Source organism: Meles meles, chromosome 5 (genome assembly GCF_922984935.1).
Source record: "Meles meles chromosome 5, mMelMel3.1 paternal haplotype, whole genome shotgun sequence".
NCBI classification, from domain to species: domain Eukaryota; kingdom Metazoa; phylum Chordata; class Mammalia; order Carnivora; family Mustelidae; genus Meles; species Meles meles.
In genome coordinates, this window is record NC_060070.1 from 59,612,182 (window position 1) to 59,634,242 (window position 22,061).

The window sequence follows — 22,061 nt, forward strand, 5'->3', positions numbered from 1 at the left end:
CATTTAAAATCCAGCAGTACATTCAGCGTGGAAATTTCCCCTTGAAACTTAATAAACTTTATCCCTAGGTAAACACAGATCATCAACATTTTAGTCACAATTATCAAATGCTACTCTAAAAACAAAGGAGAACTTTTATCCGTATCCATAATGCTACTCCAACTCTGTCCAATTGACTTCTCCCTGATTTGTAGATCACAGATCTAGACTTACGCAAATAATGGTAACTTGACTATCAAGGAACTATTTAAAATGCAATCTTGTAGAATGGTTTTAACTACTTTTAGTTAACTGACAAAGTATTACATCATATATAATTATACTACACCTAGTCAAAAGTCATTGATAGCATGAGTTTCCTGATTAATAAAGTGTTAGTTAGATAACCAGATTTTAAAATGATTATAGAGGGCACGTGTTGCAATGAGCACAGGGTGTTACATGCAACTGATGAATCGTTGAACACTACATCAAAAACTTATGATGTACTACATATTGGCTAACTGAACATAATAATAAGAAAAAAGAAAAGAAAATTATTTTGATATACATCTTGACTTGGGGAGCTTTGGCAACACAGAGATCAGAGAATCATCTGAAATCATGTTGCTGCTTTTGGAAGCCACAAGAAAATATCTGATGACATGTAGAGATACAATTTCTGTCTCCAATGACCCAATTCACTATCATCTCAGCCCCCTTTCTGGGCACAGAAAGAAATGGAGAGAAAGAGAAGTAGTCTGCCCAGGGTCCATAGAGTTGTGAGGCAATGTGCCTAATGCATCAATGGTGACTGGTTAAAGGTATGCAAATCCTTCCATGGATGGCATTTTCCTCCATTATACCTCACCCTTCACAAATTTTCTGGGGTAACCAAACTGAAAATTTCTAGTAAAACCAAGAAGAGCCAATGCTCATGATCAATCGAAGTTCTACCTCCAGGCAGAGACCATGACTCTATCCTTCTATGGGTCAAACGATCATGTGTACAATTTGATTATGGAGACTGAGAGCTGACCTGACAATACTTACATTTTGACATTCAGATCACAACTAAGTGAAGCACCATCAGCCTAAAACACGTGAAGATTTGATTACCCATGGGTAGTAGATTTCCATGGGCAGGGAGAAAGGTAGGGAAATGTTGGGGAATAAAGGTAGGGAAATGTTTGGGAATAAAAAACAAAGTTAAGGGGCGCCTGGGTGGCTCAGTCATTAAGTGTCTGCCTTCGGCTCAGGTCATGATCCCTGGGTTCTGGGATCGAGCCCCAGGGAGCCTGCTTCTCCCTCCCCAACTCCCCCTGCTTGTGTTCCTTCTCTTGCTGTCTCTCTCTCTCTGTGAAATACATAAATAAAATCTTTAAAAACAAACAAAAAAAACAAAGCTTAACTATGTGGGGGAAAATACATCATTCCATTCCACACCTTCTTGAAAACACATACTCAATCTTAACTACCTCTAAATAAAGGGAACTCACACATGTAGGTGAAAAACGGTGTGTGGATTCACTTTGTCAATGAATCTGAAACTCCGTTCAGACACTATGTACCCCTGTGGCCATACATCCTTTCACATAGCTCCATGTTGTCTACACGTAAACACACACACACACACACACACACACACACACACACACAGAGCAAGACTTCTGTAGACATCACCAGTCAATCCAAGTTTGCGGGGTAAGATCTCAAGATCTTCTGGTCTCTATTCTTCAAGAATACTCATCGATAGCTGCTCTGATACCACAGAAGACATGGTTTTTCAGGGATACTTCAAGATCAGCACCATCACAAAAGCCACAATTTCACTAAATCAGTGGTCACCAAAATGCCATGTGTATGACACAGAGAGAAAAGGAAAACCAACTGAGGTGTAAAAAGAGAATAGTAAAAAGTAAGAACAAAACTATGCTCTACTAATATTTAAATACGTGATTTGCCCACAGTACATGTGTATAATTTTAAAATAACTATATGTTTATGTGTGTGTGTATGTGTATGTATTTACAATATTTTTGCTGATAGGACTACAGGATCAAAAAGTTTGCAGATGATTAAAGCCACATAACTAAAGTGATTTACATATGTATATAGGCAAATAGAATTTATATTACTTAAATCAAAAATGTTAAAATGCTTATTAAGTCATGAGGATTCCAGTTTATAACACCAATTGTACATTTTTTTCTTATTTTGCTATAATGGTTCATATCCCAATCTGCTTTACAAAGAAAAATGGTTTTACCATGTCTTCAATCAATAAGCATTTTATGAAAATGGACACCAAAGAAGAAAACAGAACTTATAAAATTCTTTTCCAACTCAACATAAATTCAGCTTTATACAAAAATTTAATGATAAAATATCCTCAAATAATCACATAACAATGAAAACAAAGTCAATTTTCTTTTTTAATCACTTACATTGTTGTTTTTTCTGTGCTCTCTATGAGAAGAAAAATTGTTCTTTCTATTCATTAATATTTTAAAAGAACTAAGCAATCAAAACCAAATCTGGAAAAATTAGCATCCAGCATGAGGTGATTTTAGGTCATGGGGGCAATTTCACTGCTGCTAATTATATCTCCAAGTAAGCGGCGCTTCCATTTCAGTTTCCTACCCAAATTTTATGAGATGTAGAATACAGAAGAAATATTTTTAAAGGGAAAAATACAAGTAAAGGGGTAAAGAGGTGAAGTGGAGGAAAAGCATATTTTAACTCTGAGAGCCATGAATGCCAAGTTCTACCTATTCCCCCCCTTCAAAACAGAGGAAACACAAAAAATAAGAATATTCAACATAAATTTCCAAATGTATAATACATGAACTGTTTTCTGACACTCCAGAGAAGTATGAAAATAAGCAAAGACAAGGTATCACAGAGGAAAGTCTGATAAAAGACTAAATTTCCACATAAGATGTAAAAAGAGAGATCCTGAAGAAGAAAAGAGGGTTAAGAATATTAACAGACACTGGATTTCAAAATCTCAATGGGAATTTAAAATAGTCACATCTCCATTTGATTATGCAACATTTTTCCCATTCACTTTGATCTGTAAATGCCTTTACAAGAGACCTCTATATTTTTATGAAGAAACACTGAAACTTGCAGCATTTCCTTTCTAAGAAACTAAATTTAGAGAATGTAGGAGGTATAGGGAGAGACACTCATTATAACATCCACAATTTAAGGGGAAAAGAATTTATGGTATCTTAACATAAATAAACATCAAACTTGTTTAAATGTTTAAATACTATACAAAGACTATTGATAATTATAATACAATTATGTATTTTCTCTTGCTATAGATAGATACCTACTTACGTCAGTATTTGGGATACCAACGGTTAATATTTAGTTCTGCAACTAAAACTTTTAATTTATACCATATAAGTTAACACAGCTCAGTAACTACGATCGGTTTTCAAAATATAGCCAAGCAAATAAATAATATCTGTTACTAGTTGATTTATTTCATAGTAATTTTGCCACCTCCTATTGTAGACTTCTAGTTCCTCAGCCAAAATCTCATATATCACTGCCTTATATTGACACCTGCTGGCAAGTACTGGAATTGCATATTTCCCATTTGATTAGCTGGGCAGTTGTTAATTTTGCATCCGAGCAAAGAAATGTGGAAGATAACATTTCAACTGCAAACAACACAAGTTTTAATTTTTTAAAAGCAAAAGTACACTTATTCTAAACATTTAAATTTTAATAGTTTCTTTAGGAAAATATAAGTCTCAAGAAATCTATCCAAAGAGGACTTCTGATAGCAATTAATTCCCCCAATGACTTCAGTAGCTGAACTTGTGCTTATTCGGGGTATATTATGAAACTAAGTAACTTTCTCTAATATCTGAACTTCTACCATTTCCTACCTCTGACTAACAATACTTTGGTCATATAACTTGAGAAAAAGACCTGATTTTGTGAAAGTATGCATATAAATGGATCAAAAAAATAACCCAGCTAATTAAAAAAATGCTTTATATATTTGCACTTGTAAAGAGGTAAAATATCATGGATTAGTGAATGAGCTTTTATACTGTTATCAAAGTTGCCTGTTCCTGAAATACATAGGATGTTTATATCAGAATAAACATATTCTCTGAAGTGAACCCAGACACGACACACTGAAATAATTAATTCATGGATTTTTACAACTAAATTAATAATTAAGTTGTATGAAGAGTCAAGTAATTTCTCATGTAAATGAAACCCTTGTAACTGTAAAGAATGCTCCGCTAACAATCTATCTCCTGAAACTTTTCCCAAAAAAAAGTTTCTAGATAGAAATACAGTTAATTGACCAAACTGTACAAAATAAAAATATATGATAAAGTTAACAGAATACTGCTTTCCCCTTCTAATGCACTGCCACATAACATGCAGTTTAGATGCTTGGACAGGTCATATTTTACATCATTGGAAAAGTCCTATTGTCCTAGAGACAGTCGTTCCAAATACGAACGAGTTTGGGCAGCTAACAGGGCAACGAGATACATTCTTCAGAATATGGTACTAAGAGCATGATGAAGGCAGAATGTGGTACTGCGGTGCTGTATAAATTGCTTTCACATTCCTGTTACAATTCCTTCTTCCAAAATTTTCTATCAAATTGCTCCAATTTTTCACAAAGTAATGAGACAGTATAAACGTGGTATAAATCAAACTAGAATAAAAAATACAACAGCCAACTTTTCTTTAAAACACAGGAGCCCGTTCAATGGTTTATGTTTAGGATGACGTAGTATTTGAAATTTGCAAGTGTCAAACAAGTTGCCTCTTGAAAGTGTACTTAATCCACCTGTTCAAATAAAATTAAGTTCTTCAGGTTCAGCTATAATATACGAAGAGTCAAGAATAGAGGGGATATTTTACGATGAGATTCCATCTAATGGTTTCTAAAATGTGCTTTAATTTTTGAATGGAAAAATAACTAGGTAGAAAGGGACAGACAGTTATTAAGTAATCTACTGAATTATTTTAAACTCTTCAATTTACTGAAATTTACACAAGATTAATATACCATTTAATATGAAGACACTACAAAGTATCAAAGAGATAATAGGTCTTAATGAATGTAGTTTTGCCATATTTTCCCCAGTTTATTAGCCCTTCTCAGAAGATTCTGTCAAATGCAAAATAAATGATGCCCTAAAACAATGCTTGTTTCAGATGCCCAAACAAAATTCAATGAAGCAATTCACTTTAACAGCTTTTATAATCAGTCACTAAGAAAAGGAATCTTTCCTGGGTAAGCACGCTGAAAGCTTAGTTTTTAGAGCCTGAGAAACAGGAGAATTGTCAGACACCCAAGATCCTCATTTCAATCACTCAGTTACCTTACAGAGCTTCTGATACCGAGGAGAAGAAACTGCCATCCTTTGTAAACGATGTAACAAAACCACAACTTTCTGCAGAGACGTTCTCACCACAGCCATCATTTTAAGTTTACCACACTTCTGGAGACACCTCAGAATTTGCATTATAAATGAAGAGCAATGATCATTTCCTCCCGGTCACTGGACAATGATTTGCCAGTTCTCTGAGCATGCTCGTTTCCAGGAACGCATTTGAAAGATACAGGGGTTGAGGTGCTAGGCAAAAGAAGGCTGGTTTTCTTTCAACTTCTTCTCAATTTAAAAAAACACAGACAAACGACACGAAGAAAGCCCCCCGGCAGATGCTCACAGCCAGCACTCGCTCAGCACGGCATGGGCAGACAATGAGCAAGTTGTTGAGCCAAACGCTGCCTGCTGCTGGAGAGGAGTACGCTCTCCGTAGCCAAAAAGGATATTAAGTGAAACATTAAAGCTGCAGATACATAGCAGACATCCCTTGGGAACCGAGATTCAACACATCACCACGGTACATGCCTCAAGGCTAGTTTATATGAAGAGATCTGATCGAGTGGTATTCCTTCACTCCCTCTAAACAGAGACGTGTTCACCACCCGACTAAAGGCAGCTCTGGCTGGGCTCCGTGGGCTGAGCGAACAGACATTGTTATAAATCTTGAGAAGAGCAGAAGGGTACCTGACTTTAATGATATCAGCCCCTCCATTAAGTGCTAATAAATCACCTCCAGACGGCTCTCAGAACAAGATCATCTACAACGAAACGGAACAAGGGACTCCTGAAGGGGGTGTGTGGCTCTACCTAGGACACCCTAAAATCAGGGTTGTCCATGGGCACGCAGGTGCCTGCCTCAAAGAAAAGCCATGAGAAATTGAATTTCTAATGTTAGGTTAGGACTTCTCTAATGAACGAGTGAACTTAATAAAATACAAAAAAGAAAAAAATAGTCTGTAACTGACTACTAACATTCCAATTACCACATTTCCCCTTAGCATCTTCAGGATCTCATCTTATTTGCTATAATGCTGTCTTAATTTTATAAGTAAGAAACATAAAACAAGATTGTATGATATAAAAACCAGGGACAGATTTTGGGGGGTTTTATTTGTATGTGCATATGTGAGATGTGTCTTCTACTGTGGCTTGGCTACTATTACAAGTATCAGTTGGAGTAAAGTATGCTTAGGAAATGAGCAAAATAACCCAGAATGATTAAAGGACTGGGTCAAAGGGCACAACCAGAAATAGAAACCAGGTGTTTCTCATTATCAGTGTCCTGCTCAAACTAATAGCCCAGGTGAGGCTGCTATTTCTCTACTATTGTCAGGATTCTTTAAAAGAAATGCAGTCCTGGAAGTATTTGTTTCTCTTTTTTTACCTTGTCTGCCTTCTTGGTCCTTTTCACGTTGGTGTGATTCAAGGTCCTATACTAGGTCTCATACAGTTGTGTTTATCAAGCAGGGTTTTTGTATATTTTGCTGCTTCCCTTCTGTTTTTTCCCTGCAAGCCTATAATGAGAACCTACACTGCCTCCCTCTGGAGAAGCTCAAAATATCTATACAAAGCCAAAATCGGAAGAGGCAGTCAATGATGTAATTAAAAACATTAAGTTAATAGGCAAAAATAGAGACACAAACAGTAGATTTGTGATTATTTTGGCGTAGGGATTTGGGGAGCTGGTAAAGGGTAAAGGGGGGCATTAACAGCAAAGCCGTATGTAGTTTGGGGGGAGGATAAAAATGTTCTATTTGATTGTGGTGATTGTTGCACAATTCTGTGAATACGCACACGAGAAACAACTAAATTGTATACTTTAAGTGGTGGCTTATGTAGAATGTGAATTATAGGTCAATAAAGCTGCTATCAAAAAAAATTCCTGTCCCTGAACCAGCAGGGGAAGCTTACGCAGTAGAGGTATTACCCGCCAAGCACCCTGCTGGCTCTGGAGGTGGGTACAAGAGCAGCAACAATCTGACAATCAAAATCCGCACCTATGGACTGAGAGGAGGAAAGTCAGGCTGAAAGAGAACCCGGGAGATGAAAATACAACCACCAGCAAACACATCCTGTGTGAGAGCAAAAACAGCCACCCATGATAAAACCACCCCAGGAGGGCAGCCAGGCAGCGGGCTTTTGTCCAGGAAAGAATCAGATCATCTCAATTATCTCAATTCACTGGTTCCTGCTAAACTGTAAAGCTTCTATTTTGCAGTATAATTAAAATGGTAACAATATCCTAGAAGGTAGACAAGGAAATTTGGAATAAATGCATCTGAACCAACAGATAAACTTAGAGGGAAAACAATAATGGGTTTTCCTTTAAAAAAAAAAAAAAAGTTGCTGCCCTCGAGTCAAATTCCCTTACATAACAACAGATCAACAGATCCACAGTGACAAGGGCACAGTAAGCCTCTCCTGGATGTTACCCAAATGCCTTATTTCAACATAATCAAAATGAAATCGATCATTCCTACATGCTCCACACTAACCGGCACCACCTCCCTGAGTTCCTCCTTCCCTATACACCCAATCTCAGCCTCTAATCCCGCCAGGCAATCTTCTTAGTCTCTACCCTTCCCTTGTCTACCCATGCTATCAAGTTGGTAGGTCTATTCCTCCCTATGACTGCCTCATTTCGGGTCATTATCCCCTCTCACCAGATGGCTGCAAGACGATCTTAGCAGTCTACACAACCTATTCGAAGTTTTGCTCAGTTCAAATCCATTCCTCACACATCAGCTGGATTCCTAATAAAACACAAATCCCACTGTATCACTCCCTTGCTCACTCTTCTTTAATGACTTCTCCCTGTTGTTACCAGATTAAAATGCAAAATACATAGCAAGTCAAACGAGACCCTCTATGATCTGGACCACTCAGAAATTCCGGAGCTTCTCTTTCCAAAGGACTGGGTTTTCTCTTGCCAACTCTGCTGAGGAGGAAAGCCTAAATGCCTTGCAGTCAGGCAGTAAAACATAAATACAGAAATCCAAATGACCATCCGTCCTTCACAGAAATGGCAGGTATCCTAGCATACTCCCAGAAATTAATCTTCATCTTCCACGGTGCTTCCAAACTACCCTTTAGCAAAAACTTACTCATATTCACCTTAAACTGAATACAGAATAGACTTCTTCCTCTTCATGAATGTTCCTAGGGCTCTGCCTCCAGCTGTCGTAAGATACAAAGCAAGCAAGTACTACCAGTGAGTGTGTCACATGAGCAGTTCCACAGACACCCCTTGTACACAGAGCACATGCAGGTTGAGGTCCTCATTCCCTCTTTTTTGGTGCACCCACAAACTGCCCACCCCCACCCACACTCCCATCACCACGTCACGAGAAGATTTATTTTATAATTTCAGACACTCTTATTTGTACATTCATTTTCTTCAACAGACATCTTTCCATTCCCAGACATGCCATTCATTGTAACTGTTCATTCACACAAATGGAGGCATCATTAATACAAAAAGTCATGGGATAACTTAAATTCTCTTGTCTCAGAAATACTCAGCAAAAGGTACTAACACGTCTCTAATTGCATCTGCCAAAAATTAAGCCATAGGATTTTTCTTAATAAAATGAGAGTGTTTTAAAATTAAGATCCTTTTTTAAAAGGAGCAAGGCAGTGAAAAATCATGCAAATTACCATAACGGGAAATATCCTAAACAAAAGCAAATGCGTGTGTTTATCTTTAGACAAACAAACTGAAATAGGCTCTTAATAAATGCCTTCTTTAATACTTCTTCTGAGCCACAACATTAAATTTCAGCAACTATTTTTGAGAGGCATTTACCATACATGTCATAATGTGCTTTATTATTTTAGTCAGTAACCTTTCTTTGTGGTGCTGGTTGCCATAAGACAAGGAATCTTGTGCTAGTTATTTTTATTTAGAAAGATTTTTTAACATCTTCATTTACATTTATTTCTACAGTTTTGCTACTCACTAAATATTGCGAAGAATTTTGGCTATGGTAAGGATATATCCCAAGATAAAATGTGCCAGGAGACATTATTAAACCCTAAAACAAGTCTGCATTTTGCCGATGCTCACATCCAGGTTCATTCCACACCTCCTTCGCTCATTGTCTAAAAACTGTTGCCTCCTCAAATGCACAGCCTGGGTATCTTCTGAGTTTAACACCATTATGTAAAGTTAAGCATCTGTGAGCATTTATAGGTCAGGCTTCCAGTTGTTTAAATCATAAAAAATAATACATTCTAGCAGCAGCCCACATTCAGAGCCCTCTCTAACCCCTTGAAAATGAGATGACAGCTAAATATTTCTTCAGATAACATGGACAGTGCCCTCCTAAGATTCTAGATGATGAGACAAAAGCACATATTTAACCTCAATACTTGCTGGGTCACCCTCATTACCAAGTCACAAATATATTATGCAATGAATAAGAAGTAAAAAGTAATGTAAGTAAACACAGATTTCCCTTAAATTAATCTCGAGGACTCCACCATAAAACACCCTAATAGTCCAGATATGTGGAAACAAGTTACAAATAAGTCTATTCCCAAAAGGTCCTTAAAAAAATTTTTTTTGTACTTTTTAGTGAAAACAGTTTCAAACTTAAAAATAATTCACAAGAATAGGAGTAGTTCTAAGAAAGCTACTATACCCTCTATCCAGATGTACGTACTTGTGAACATTCTGAGTTTCAAGGGAAGAGAATTCCAAGAAAGGACTCAAAAAGGTCATCACACTGAATTTCATAATGGCGAAGTTAGAGTCCATGGGCAGCAGTCAGTATCTACCCAGAATGTGCACACACAGCATCACATAGGCAACAGCGAGGAGTAACGTAATCTCTGCCCTTGAGGAGTCATGTGATTGGCTGGGGCAGAAGACATGACATTGGGTCATGAGCTCAAAGGCATATCAGAAATAATAACAGTTAAAATGATGTGTGAATGACATGGCAGATAGAGGTAAGTAGACGTGAAACTGTGGTAGAAAAGGGAACTGTGCCATTAAAATTGGTTTTAAAACCAAGTTCTAAAGGATAAGGTCTGTGATTGGCAAGACTAGGTCATTCTGCACAAAGATGGTAACTTCAAGGGCACTAAAGCAGTTGTCCTTGGGGGCAGGGAAAGAGGACAGCCATGCTACGTGCGATTCCTCATACATTTTTGTAGAGGAAAGGTTCTGTGTTAGCACATTTCATGGAGCAGAAAAATCTGAATCTCAGACTGCATGTACAATCACAGCTATCGAGCTAAAGACATAAAAGTAATACCTCCAAGCCCAATGTTCTTAGTTGTAAATTAAGCCACAGAGCCTTTGCAGCTTTTATATTAAGTATGTTATAATAAATGGAGAAAGGAACAACTTCATATTAAGAGGAAATGCCCTTATAATTTAGGATTCAATAAAGCTGTGTCACAGGGCTTAAAATGACAAAAACAGAACAGCTATGAGCCTATAAGTCTAAATAAATAATTATTATTTCCATAAAACAAGGCGTTTTTCTACACTTACTAAGTAAAATATTTTAGAGATCTTATTTCCAGAAACCAATGTTTCACAGGGGAGCATGGATCTCATAACCGAATGAGGTAACCTCACCCTTGAACGGTAATCAATTTGCATGTCGCTGCATCAGAAGAGCACGGTGGAACTAAAAATGCTGGGTGCAGGGCCCCGCACACTTGCCTGCAGCTGCTGTGTGAGCTCCCTGGCCAGCACAGTGTCCTGAAGAGCATTCTCCCTCTGAGAGGCGTCCGCAAGCACGTTAACTGTGGTTTCCGCTTCTTGTATCCACTTTAGGAAGTTCTCCAGATCCTGGCGAGAGGCCTGCACTGTCCTCAACTCCGCTTCCAAGGCACTCTGTCTGTCAGCAATGCTGCAAGGAACAACATGACAGGCACGTATCTATTACTTACCGTGGCACAGTCCACATCACGCACACCTGACAAACAAATAGCCTCCAAGGAGCCTTTATCTATTTAAGGACCTAATGTAACTGGGACATTGATTTGTGTATGTGTCTTGAATAATCCTTCATGGGAGGAATAATGTGAAGAGTGAGAAGAGACATATAAGTATTAAAAAATCACATCCAAATCATAAAATAATTATGACTCCATTTTTGCGACTCCTAATTGTATATTAAGTTATCCCCCAATGTTCTATTTCAATATCTTCATATAGTGCCTCACACTCAGAGGAAATATCACTAAATATTCATGTAATGAATAAATGAATTCTAGGAAGCAGTAAAATCAGAAGAAATACTTAAGATAAAATGAAAATAATTTAAAGAGCTTACTTTACGTATTTTAAGACAACTAGATCAATACAAATTGGTTCTTTAAGCTGATTTAATAATATATCTGAAAAATGCTGGACGATCAAGCTTTTATAAACCCTTCATTAACTCTACATCAAAATTAACACACATAAATATGGAGTTGCATGATTTAAGAGATACACATACATGTAAATTTCAAATTTTAAAACTTTATAGACCTCAAAGCTTCAAAAGAAGAAAACAAACAATTTTAGGTGCACCTGGGTGACTCAGCCAGTTAGGCATCTGACTTGGTTTCAGCTCAGGTCATGATCTCAGTGTCATGAGACTGAGTCCCACATAGGGCTCTGTGGTGGGCATGGAGCCTAGTTAAGATTCTCTCTCTCCCCCTCTATCCCTCCCTGTGTGTGTGTGTCTCTCTCTTTCTCTCAAAACAACAACAGTAACAACAAAAGTTAAAAATGGAGACTAACAATTCACCCTAGGGTTTTCAAACCCAAGGGGATTGAAAACATGTATCTACACAAAAACTTGTGTACAAGTTTTCAGATAGCATCGTTATTTATTATAACCAAATAATACAATCAACCCAAATGTCCACTGATAAAGAAATGGACAGATAAAATATAGTATACCCATACATGAATTACTCAACCATAAAAAGGAATAAAGTACTAATACTTATTGTAACATGTATGAACCTTGAAAACATGCTAAGTGAGAGAAACAAGACATAAAAGGCCACATATTGTGTGAATCCATTCATATTTATATGAAGTGTCCAAAAGAGGTAAATCTACACAGAGAGAAAAGAGATTAGTTGTTACCTAGGACTGGAGTGGAAGGCAATGGGGACTGACTGCTAATTGGGTACTGGTTTCTTTTTGGGATGATACAATGTTCTGAAATTAAGAGTACTGTGATGATTGCACTACATGGTGAATATACTAAAAACCTGAGTTGTACAATTTAAAAGGGTTAATTTCATGGTATATGAACTATATTACAATGAAAAGTCAGCATGTGTAGTATGATCTCATTTATATATATTCATATATATTTTCTATTTCACCCATTCATCTATCTGTACATCACACATCCATCCACCTGTCTTATATACAGGACTGTCTGTGTATATATATAGATAAAAGGACAAATGTCCGGAATGTTAATATTAAAAGTTATTTCTAGGTGCTGGGATTTAAGGTGGTTTACTTTCCAATTGTACTTTTTCTGTATTCTTTGAATTTATAACAAACACATATCTTCTACGTACAACAAACACATTCTTTAAGTAGATAGAATATTTAAACACAGATCATCATAGAAGATATATGGATGGCAAATAAGCACATGAAAAGATACTCCGCATCATTAACCATCAGAGAAATGTAAATTCAAACCACAATGAGACATCACTCCATATTAGAATGGCTTTAAGAAAATGACTATACCGGGGTGCCTGGGTGGCTCAGTGGGTTAAAGCCTCTGCCTTTGGCTCAGGTCATGATCTCAGAGTCCTGGGATCGAGCCCCGCATCAGGCTCTCTGCACAGCGGGAAGCCTGCTTTCCCCTCTCTCTCTGCCTACCTCTCTGCCTACTTGTGATCTCTGTCTGTCAAATAAATAAATAAAATCTTAAAAAAAAAACAGAGTCAGAAAATGACTATACCAGTGCTGTTGAGAATACAGAGTAATTGCCACTCTCATACATTTGCAAGAGGGAATGTAAAACAGTACCGCCATTAAGAACCAGTTTGGAAGATTTTTTTTATAAAGTTAACCATGTACTCAAGAACAATCCAGCAATCCTACTCCTCAGTACTTACTCAAAAGAAATGAAAACATACACTCACAAAAAATCCATATGAAAATCTTTATTCATAATGGTCTCAAACAGGTAATAACCCAGATGTCATCAAGCAGTAAACAGATCAACTGTGGTATGCACTGTCTACAATGGAGTATTACTCAACAGTAAACTGCTGACAGATGCAACAACATGGAAGGAATCTCAAATGCATTCTGCTAAGTGAAAAAAAGCCAGACACAAAAGCTCTCTGTTTCTATTCATAAGCCACCAACTTCACCTGAGCCTTTAGCTACTAAAAAACCTCCAATAGTGTTTGGCTGACTACGGAATAAACCCAAATTACTTTTCCTGAATCTCAATGTCCTCCATAATCTATCACTAGTTCACTTTTCCAGCTTATCCCCCAGTTCTCTCCAATACTCTGTTCAGGTCATCATGATATGTTCCTTTTTCTCTAGGATATTCTTAAGGTTGAGCCCACCCAAAAACTTCATGTACACATAAAAATGCCCTTCTGGGGCATATGGGTGGCTCAGTGGGTTAAGCCTCTGCCTTTGGCTCAGGTCATGATCTCAGGGTTCTGGGATCGAGTCCCGCATCGGGCTCTCTGCTCAGCAGGGAGCCTGCTTCCCCACCCCACCCCACCCCCCCCCCGCCTCTCTGCCTATTTGTGATCTCTCTATGTGTCAAATAAATAAATGAAATCTTAAAAAAAAAAAAAAAAAGCCCTTCTGACCACCTCCACTTATCAAAATCCTACAGATCCTTAGAGTTAAGGTCTACCTTCTTTAGAATATCCAAGCCCAATTAGATTTCCTTTCTCTGAGTTCATAAAAGGTCATTACTCCTCTTTATATAGAAATTAATCACATGTTCCCTGGAATAGCCCTTGGATTGTTACAATCCAATAATCCAATAAATCCAATAATCCAATAAAATTGAATTTTATTTTGACAGTATTATATGGGTTTGTTTTCTGTTCTTCTGTTCCACAGACTCACTATGGCAGAAGCAGTCTTACATATCTCCATATTTCAGAGTCCTTATTACAGTGTTATAGTATTTACAGAATAATGACAATCTATTTAAAATGTCTTTAAACTTACCTCCCAAATACCAGTTTTTAAGAAGTTACTAAGAGATGACCTCCACAAAAATCAGTTTGTAAATCAAGCAACAACAACAACAAAAAGATAGGAGAAGCATAAAAACAAGAGATCCAAGAGAGGGAGAAGCAAACAGGCCCCATGCTAGTGGTAAAAAGAGATCTCAGAGGAGACAGTGATGAATTGAACCAGATGAGGGCTGTCATCACCGTTCAACTGCTATTTTTCTTATTTTAACTTGACAAAGCTAATGAAGGATACACTCTGAAAAAAACAAGGAAATAACCCAAAAGAGAAAAGAACAACCCATAAAAACAAACAAACAAACACATGAAATCCAGGAAACAGGGAATCTAAACCAGGAGAAAGGCACAGAATATCCTTAAGATTATGGCTCTGCAGCAGGCCTGTAAAGTATGTCTACAGAAGTACTGTGTCTAAGAAAAAATATTAGAAGTGATAGACTGCTTACTGTGATTGCTTTGTGGTAAATTATACCACAAAGTAGACCTCTGGCAAATGTGAGAATTAGTAACAGGTGCAAAGAAACCTAAGCACATAAAAGCAAGGCAATTGCTAACTTCAGGTGAAAAAACAGAGAGGAAGCAAAATTATAGTAAACTTAAGTGCTTGGCTGGTAATGATGTTTAGACAAACATAACAATGTCAATACTGAATACCTGTTTATCTAAAAATTCAGCAATAAGATGGTATAGCCACTGTAGAAAACAGTCTGGTGATTCCTCAAAAAATTAAAAATAGAATTAACATATGACCTACCATTCCACTTTTGAGTACATATCCAAAAAAAACCTGAAAACGGGGTCTTGAAATGATATTTGTGCACCCATGTTCATAGCAGCATTATTCACAATAGGTAAAATGTGGAAGCAACCCAAGTGTTCGTCAACAGATGTATGGATTAGAAATGTAATATACAGATACAGTGGAATATCATTCAGACTTAAAAAGGAAAGAAATTCTGACATCTACTACAACATGGATGATCCTTGAGCACATTATACCAAGTGAAATAAGCTAGTTACAAAGATACAAATACTGTATGATTCCACTTATATGAGGTACTTAAAGTAGTCAAATTCATAAAGACAGAGAGTAGAATGGTGGTTGCCAGGAGTGGGGAAAAGAAAGAATAGGGAGTTATTGTCTAATGAGCACAAAGTTTTCATTCTGCAAGATGAAAAACGTTACAGGGATGGACGGTGGTGATGATTGCACAACAACATGAATATTTAATACCATTGAATTGTATACTTAAAAATGGTGAAGATGGTAAATTTTTTGTTATGTGTATTTTACCATAATAAAAAACGTTAAAAAAAAGTGAAAAAAATTCAATGATGAGGAAGGAAAGAAAATGGTAGCATGAGAAAGCTATACTGTATATGTTTACCAGAATAGGATATCCATAGACAATGTCTAATACTGATTTTTTGGAAGATAAGAGTATACTCATTTTATGTAGAATATGGAAAGGTATGAATGACATAAGGAGAAGCTGAAAGAAGAAAAAGTGGTTGCCCCTAGGGATGGAGACTGTGGTGAGTAGTGAGAGAACCAGTATATTCTGTAATAAACCTTTAAGTACTTCTAATTTTTTTAATCATATATATGTATTTCTTTACTTTCTAAAATCTAGAAGTTACCCACTAGAATTTGGGTGGTTAGTGGTGGTGGCTGGTGTTTTATCTTCTACCTAACCCCACCCTATTTTCAATTTTTTAAGATTTTTTTTTTAATTTATTTATTTGACAGAGAGAGATCACAAGTAGGCAGAGAGGCAGGCAGAGAGAGAGGGGAAGCAGGCTCCCCGCCAAGCAGAGAGCCCGATGTGGGGCTTGATCCTAGGACCCTGGGATCATGACCTGAGCTGAAGGCAGAGGCTTAACCCACTGAGCCACCCAGGCACCCCGGTGTTTTCAATTTTTAAAACATCAACTGAAAAAAAAGAGTATTAAGAATAAACAAAAAGGCTGTGCCAAAAAGGTAACTAAAAGCAAAAAATTAAATGAGTATACACATGCAATTAATCAACAATTAATAGGCAACTCTTAACACTCACTTAAAATTAATGTCAAACATTAATAAAATAAAGTCAAACACTTTAATTTTACACAATCTGTATCATTTATTTTTAAGACTATTCATATGTATAAAATAGGTTACGTGGCAAACAGCTAATGTAAAAGCAGATCATTATAGATTAGCTCTATTAAACCTTAAGAATGCCCAGACTAGAAGCAAAAGGATGTAATGTCTGAGAATCCTATGGGGTTATTTACTTATAAAAATGAAGCAATTATTAACCCTCATTCCAGAGCTTTACTTTTTTAATTTTTATTTTTTAATTTAAATTCAATTAATTAACATACAAGGAATTATCAGTTTCAGAGGTAGAGGTCAGTGACTCATCAGTGTAATGAGCACCCAGTGCTCATTACATCCCATGCCCTCCTTAATGTCCATTACCCAGTTACCCTGTCCCTCCACTCCCCAGCCCTCCAGCAACACCCAGTTTGTTTCCTAGGATTAAGAGTCTCTTATGGTTTGTCTCCGTCTCTGATTTCATCTTGTTTTATTTTTTTCCTACTTTTTACTTCTTTTACCTTAAATATCCATCCTCCCCTCTCCCCATTCCCACGAACCTTCCCCTTCCGACCTAATTAATTCCCACCTTCCTTCCAGAACTTGGTGCAGACACTTTCTATGGCACCTCAGCCCACACATGGCATGATGTCCCTTACCCTATTCACGGGTCATGCTACTGTCACAAATCACCACCTCATGGCTTAGAGCAACCGGAGTTTATCATCTCACAGTTCTGTCAGTTAGTTTCTGAAACAGGGCCCACCAGACTGAAATCAAGTTGTCAGCAGGGCTGTGTTCCTTTCTGGAGGCTCTAAAGAGTTCTTTCTCCTTGTCATTTCCAGCTTCTGGCCGGAGGTCACCCATATTCCTTGGCTCCTGACTCCTTCCTCCTTCACTTTTAAAGAGGCATGGAATAACCAAGCCCACTCAGATGAACCAAGATAGTCTCCCCACCTCTGGAAGGTATTCTGCCACCACATCCCATCTCCAGTCATGAGCGAAAGGGACTATCTGGTTGTCTGTTTGAAGTTTCTGAATCATCGGTGCACCTGGTACCCCCAGGGCCTACACACAGTAGCAACTCAAGTACGTACTGAATAAACTAATAAAAAAAAAAAATCCTTCCTGCAATATTTTAAGAACAAAGTGAGGTATACATACATAAGTGTTTCAAGATATTGTAAATACTCAATAAATGATATTTTCCCTAATCTTCTACATGAATTGAGTGAAATATTGGGAAATTAATTTTGCCTACATCATGTAAATGTGCAGTTTAGTAATAAAGGTCCTGGAGAATTTTTTCAAGTTCACATATATCTGGGTGTCAGATATTTTTTAATCATGAATGTAATCAATTATTAAAAATAACGAACATATCAAAAACTAAACTCTATTTACACCCATCCAAACCGTCTTCATATTATTATAATATACATTTTAAAACCTTATAATCATCATGTACATTCATTTATAGTCTGATTTTTTAACTATAATTTCACACAGAATTTCAAATAGAATATAGCTCAAAGGTAATGTACCACACATGCTAGTCCTCTTAAAACTAGATCCATTGGGGGCGCCTAGGTGGCTCAGTGGGTTAAAGCCTCTGCCTTCGGCTCAGGTCATGATCCCGGGGTCCTGGGATCAAACCCCGCATGGGGCTCTCTGCTTAGCGGGGAGCATGCTTCCCCCCCTCTCTCTGCCTACTTATGATCTCTCTCTGTCAAAAAAAAATCTTTAAAAAAAAACAAAAACAAAAAACTAGATCCATTGCTATAGTACGGTATACTGGACACTACAAGACTCTTTTATCCATTTTCAAGGAATTTCCCATGATTTATTGTATTACCATAAGGCCAAAAATAATTGCAAAATGAGAGGTTCAGGAATGAGTATGCACACTTTATCGCACAGGCTAATAAATTACCATTAAGCCATGTGCACATGGCTCTCAGAAGAAAATGACCTAATTCTACCACCTCTGCCATTTACTGGTTCCATGGCTTGGGATAAATCACTTCAAATATCCCATTTTTTTTTTCCATCCTTAAACTAAGTTGCTTGGACTAGAGGAGTAAAGGATCCATTTCAGAGTCTCCAGGGGTCCTTTTAAAACCACATAATCCATCAACAAGATTACAAAACCTGCTCCACTCTCCACTCCCACCTCCATCCCTCACTTCAAATCAAGAATCCCTCACTATCATCAAGAATCACTGCATGTTGGGGCCCCTGGGTGGTTCAGTGAGTTAAGCCTCTGCCTTCAGCTCAGGTCATGATCTCAGGGTCCTGGGATCGAGCCCCTCATTGGGCTCTCTGCTCAGCAGGGAGCCTGCTTCCCCTCTCTCCCTGCCTGCCTCTCTGCCCACTTGTGATCTCTCTCAAATAAATAAATAAATAAAATGTTTAAAAAAAAAAAGAATCACTGCATGTCAATAAGATGTTACTGATGGGGAAAGACGAGGGCAGGGCAGGCAGCAAGAAGGCTGGGAAGTACTCGTGTGCCAGTTTCCAAGATCACATCAGGCAGTGAACTCCCATTTGTCTACAATTCTCAGGGAAGACTTTATATCTGGCAGTTCAGGTTGCTACATCTCAAAATCAGAAAAGCCAGAGGATGTTCTGAGAAAGAGCATAGGAGAATACAGGGGTAGGAGCGCTGTTACGGGAGGTTGGGGGAGGGATATCAAGTTTAGGGAATTGTGGCTACTAGACAAAGGCAGAGATTTCTTTTAAATCTTTTTTAACCGATAAATCATAAAGAATAAGGATAGGCAGAAAGCCAAAAAGATAACAATATTTGAAGTTTAGAAGGGAAACTTTAGCAGAAACAAGAATTTTTCTTGAAGAAACAAAAGTAACGGACTATAGAATTCTTTGGGACAAGAAATGGGTGCACACTGAAAATATAAATAGCTTCTCATGAAAGATTTGAGGAATCCATGGGTGACAGATTTATAATAGTTTCTCTTCAAGGGAACTGGGATTTTTTAAACATAAACTCTCAGCTTTTTAAGAGATTTCTGCTGTAAAAACAGCTGATATTCTACAAAATAGCTTATAGTTATCTTATAGCACAACAAAATATGACCACCCACCTAAGTGACTTTTTAAATGTATTTTAAAGATGTTATATAATACTTGATATTTTAAGCAACAAGATATTTTAATCCAATGCACATGTGCTTATTATAATTGGTCAACAGAGTAAATGCAACCAGGTATCTTTTTTTTTTAAGATTTAATTTATTTATTTGAGAAAGAGAGAAAAAGAGACAGAGTGTGAGAGAACACAAGAGGTGGAAAGGGAGAAGTAGACTCTCTGATGAGGAGGGAGCCCAATGTGGGACTCAATCCCAGGACCCTGAGATCATGACCTAAGCTGAAGGCAGATGCTTAACCAACTGAGCCACCAAGGCACCCCTCTTTTTTTTTCTATTTTAATGGAAAAGAATACCTTCAGAAACCCACAGATATGTGTTGCTAAATTTTGGTATACTTAAAAGGTTATCTTTACAGTTACATGAGATTTAAATATATTTATCTCTTTTGAGAGGATACTGGCATCAGAAGTTTGAGTGGCATGTAGAAAACTTACAATGAAATAATTCTTTAACCTTTTCAACGGATGTTTTCACAAGGTAATTTTGTTGGTAAATAAAATAACATTCAGCCAAAAAATATATTAAAGCACACTTTGGGGAAATGCAGTTGATTTGATGAAGAATTAGTACCTGCAAATACACCCCACAATCTATGGTCTTTTGGGGGACCCAGAGATTGGGTCATCGTGATCAAGCACTTAAATATTCACTCCAGGGGATTTAAGGAGACTGTCTAGGCTGCCATTGCCACACCAATTGGGAAGCTCAAGAAAGAAGCCCCCACTGGCCCCACACCCACTCCATGATGCCTGCCCCTGACCTTGTATAACCCAAAGGAGCAGCTCTCCCTAGGACTGCTGCTGTCAGCAAGCAAATATGTAAGACCACAGAGTTATTTCCATGACAAAATATACACCACCACATCCTATTTCCCTTTCGGCTAAATCATTACCAAATATCCAGTGTTTCCCGGCCACCCGATATAGGGCTGTAACCAGTACAACTCCGTGCCTTCTGCCCCACTTCACCCCCCAAACCCTTCTTCTGCTATGTCTGGAACTCTATTCTATAATCAGCAGACCACAGATCAACTCCTTCACCTTAAGTGAAATTGGTTTCCTTAGGACCATCAGTTCCCCTTGAAAACTTTCAATGACTTTTTTTTCTTTTTCCTCACAGATCCTATATGCCCCAGGTAGTCATTGGAATAAAGGTCCTCTTCCTTGCTTTTCACTGCTGTTTTCAGGCCATTGTCCTCCCACCTTCCAGGCAAAATCTACTCTTTCAAAGCACCAGATATTTATCCATTATGTTCATAGACTGACCTCCAGGCCCATGGTCACTGCGTGATGGTTATAATAGTTGCTCTCTATCTTGAAAGTGAAGTAGTGTCTGCAAGTCAACTCAAGATCCGCCTGCCAAGCCACAGTGAGGGACTGCAGTACTCAGCGGAAGGGAGGTCTAAGACCCGATCATGGACTAGGAGCCATTTCTGGGTCTACTCCTTTATAACCCCTTCCTCTCCCCTGCCCCAGATCTTCCATCTGCATTCTCTCTACTTGCCTCTGAGTCGATGAGCATTGCTACACATTTATTATAAACCACAAACAGGCAGTCATCACTGCCCAGCAAAACTCAAGTTCCCCCAGGAAGCTCTCTGCCCTGTCTACCAGGATTCTGATGTTACCTGTGATCCTATTCAAACCTGTCTCAGCCCCGCATCCAGCCTCACTCACAGCATATCCCTGCATCATAAAGAGAGCTGACTCATTGCAGAGAATCGTTCATCTTCCCACCACATAGTGATTAATGATATATAAGATATTCCTTACAGCACAAAATTACATTGTCTCATTTCCTTTACAATATCTCAACATAGTTAACTAGGTTGTGTATATGTGTACACTAACATATACCATATACATAGCCACTCTGGGGCTAACCAACACTTCAGACCCAAATCAGGCATTCACACTTCAAAAGTTACTACGAACACTTTTCAACTTTCAATACATCTCAGTTTACACTAAAAAATGTGTTAACCTGGCATTAAGAGATACAAGGGGGAAAACGTTGCACAGATGAAAAGAGCAGGGGTCAGTGTACATCAGTTAGTAAAAAATGTTAGAGACGGCCCTTTTGTTTGCAGAATCCAGCATGCTGGGAGCTAGCTGTGTTTCAGAATTAAGAATTTTCTGCACAATAAAAAATTATTCTTATGAATGTATCTATATGACATATTATACATAGTAGGGTCTGAGGCAGCAAACACATTAATATTTCTACAGC

The 22,061-nt window shown here is 37.8% G+C and overlaps 1 protein-coding gene across 5 annotated transcripts in view; it reads right to left on the reverse strand.

Annotated features, from left to right (window-relative positions):
* Positions 1-22,061, reverse strand: part of UTRN (utrophin) — a 505,495-nt gene that overhangs the window by 226,455 nt on the left and 256,979 nt on the right. For 4 of the 5 annotated variants that reach the window (XM_046006019.1, XM_046006018.1, XM_046006020.1 and 1 more), the window contains one exon: positions 11,041-11,230. In XM_046006019.1, the coding sequence (XP_045861975.1) occupies positions 11,041-11,230 (190 nt within the window). Of the gene's footprint in view, positions 1-5,354; positions 5,616-11,040; positions 11,231-22,061 lie in introns of those variants that run through there. The other variant, XM_046006021.1, reaches the window with a different exon arrangement.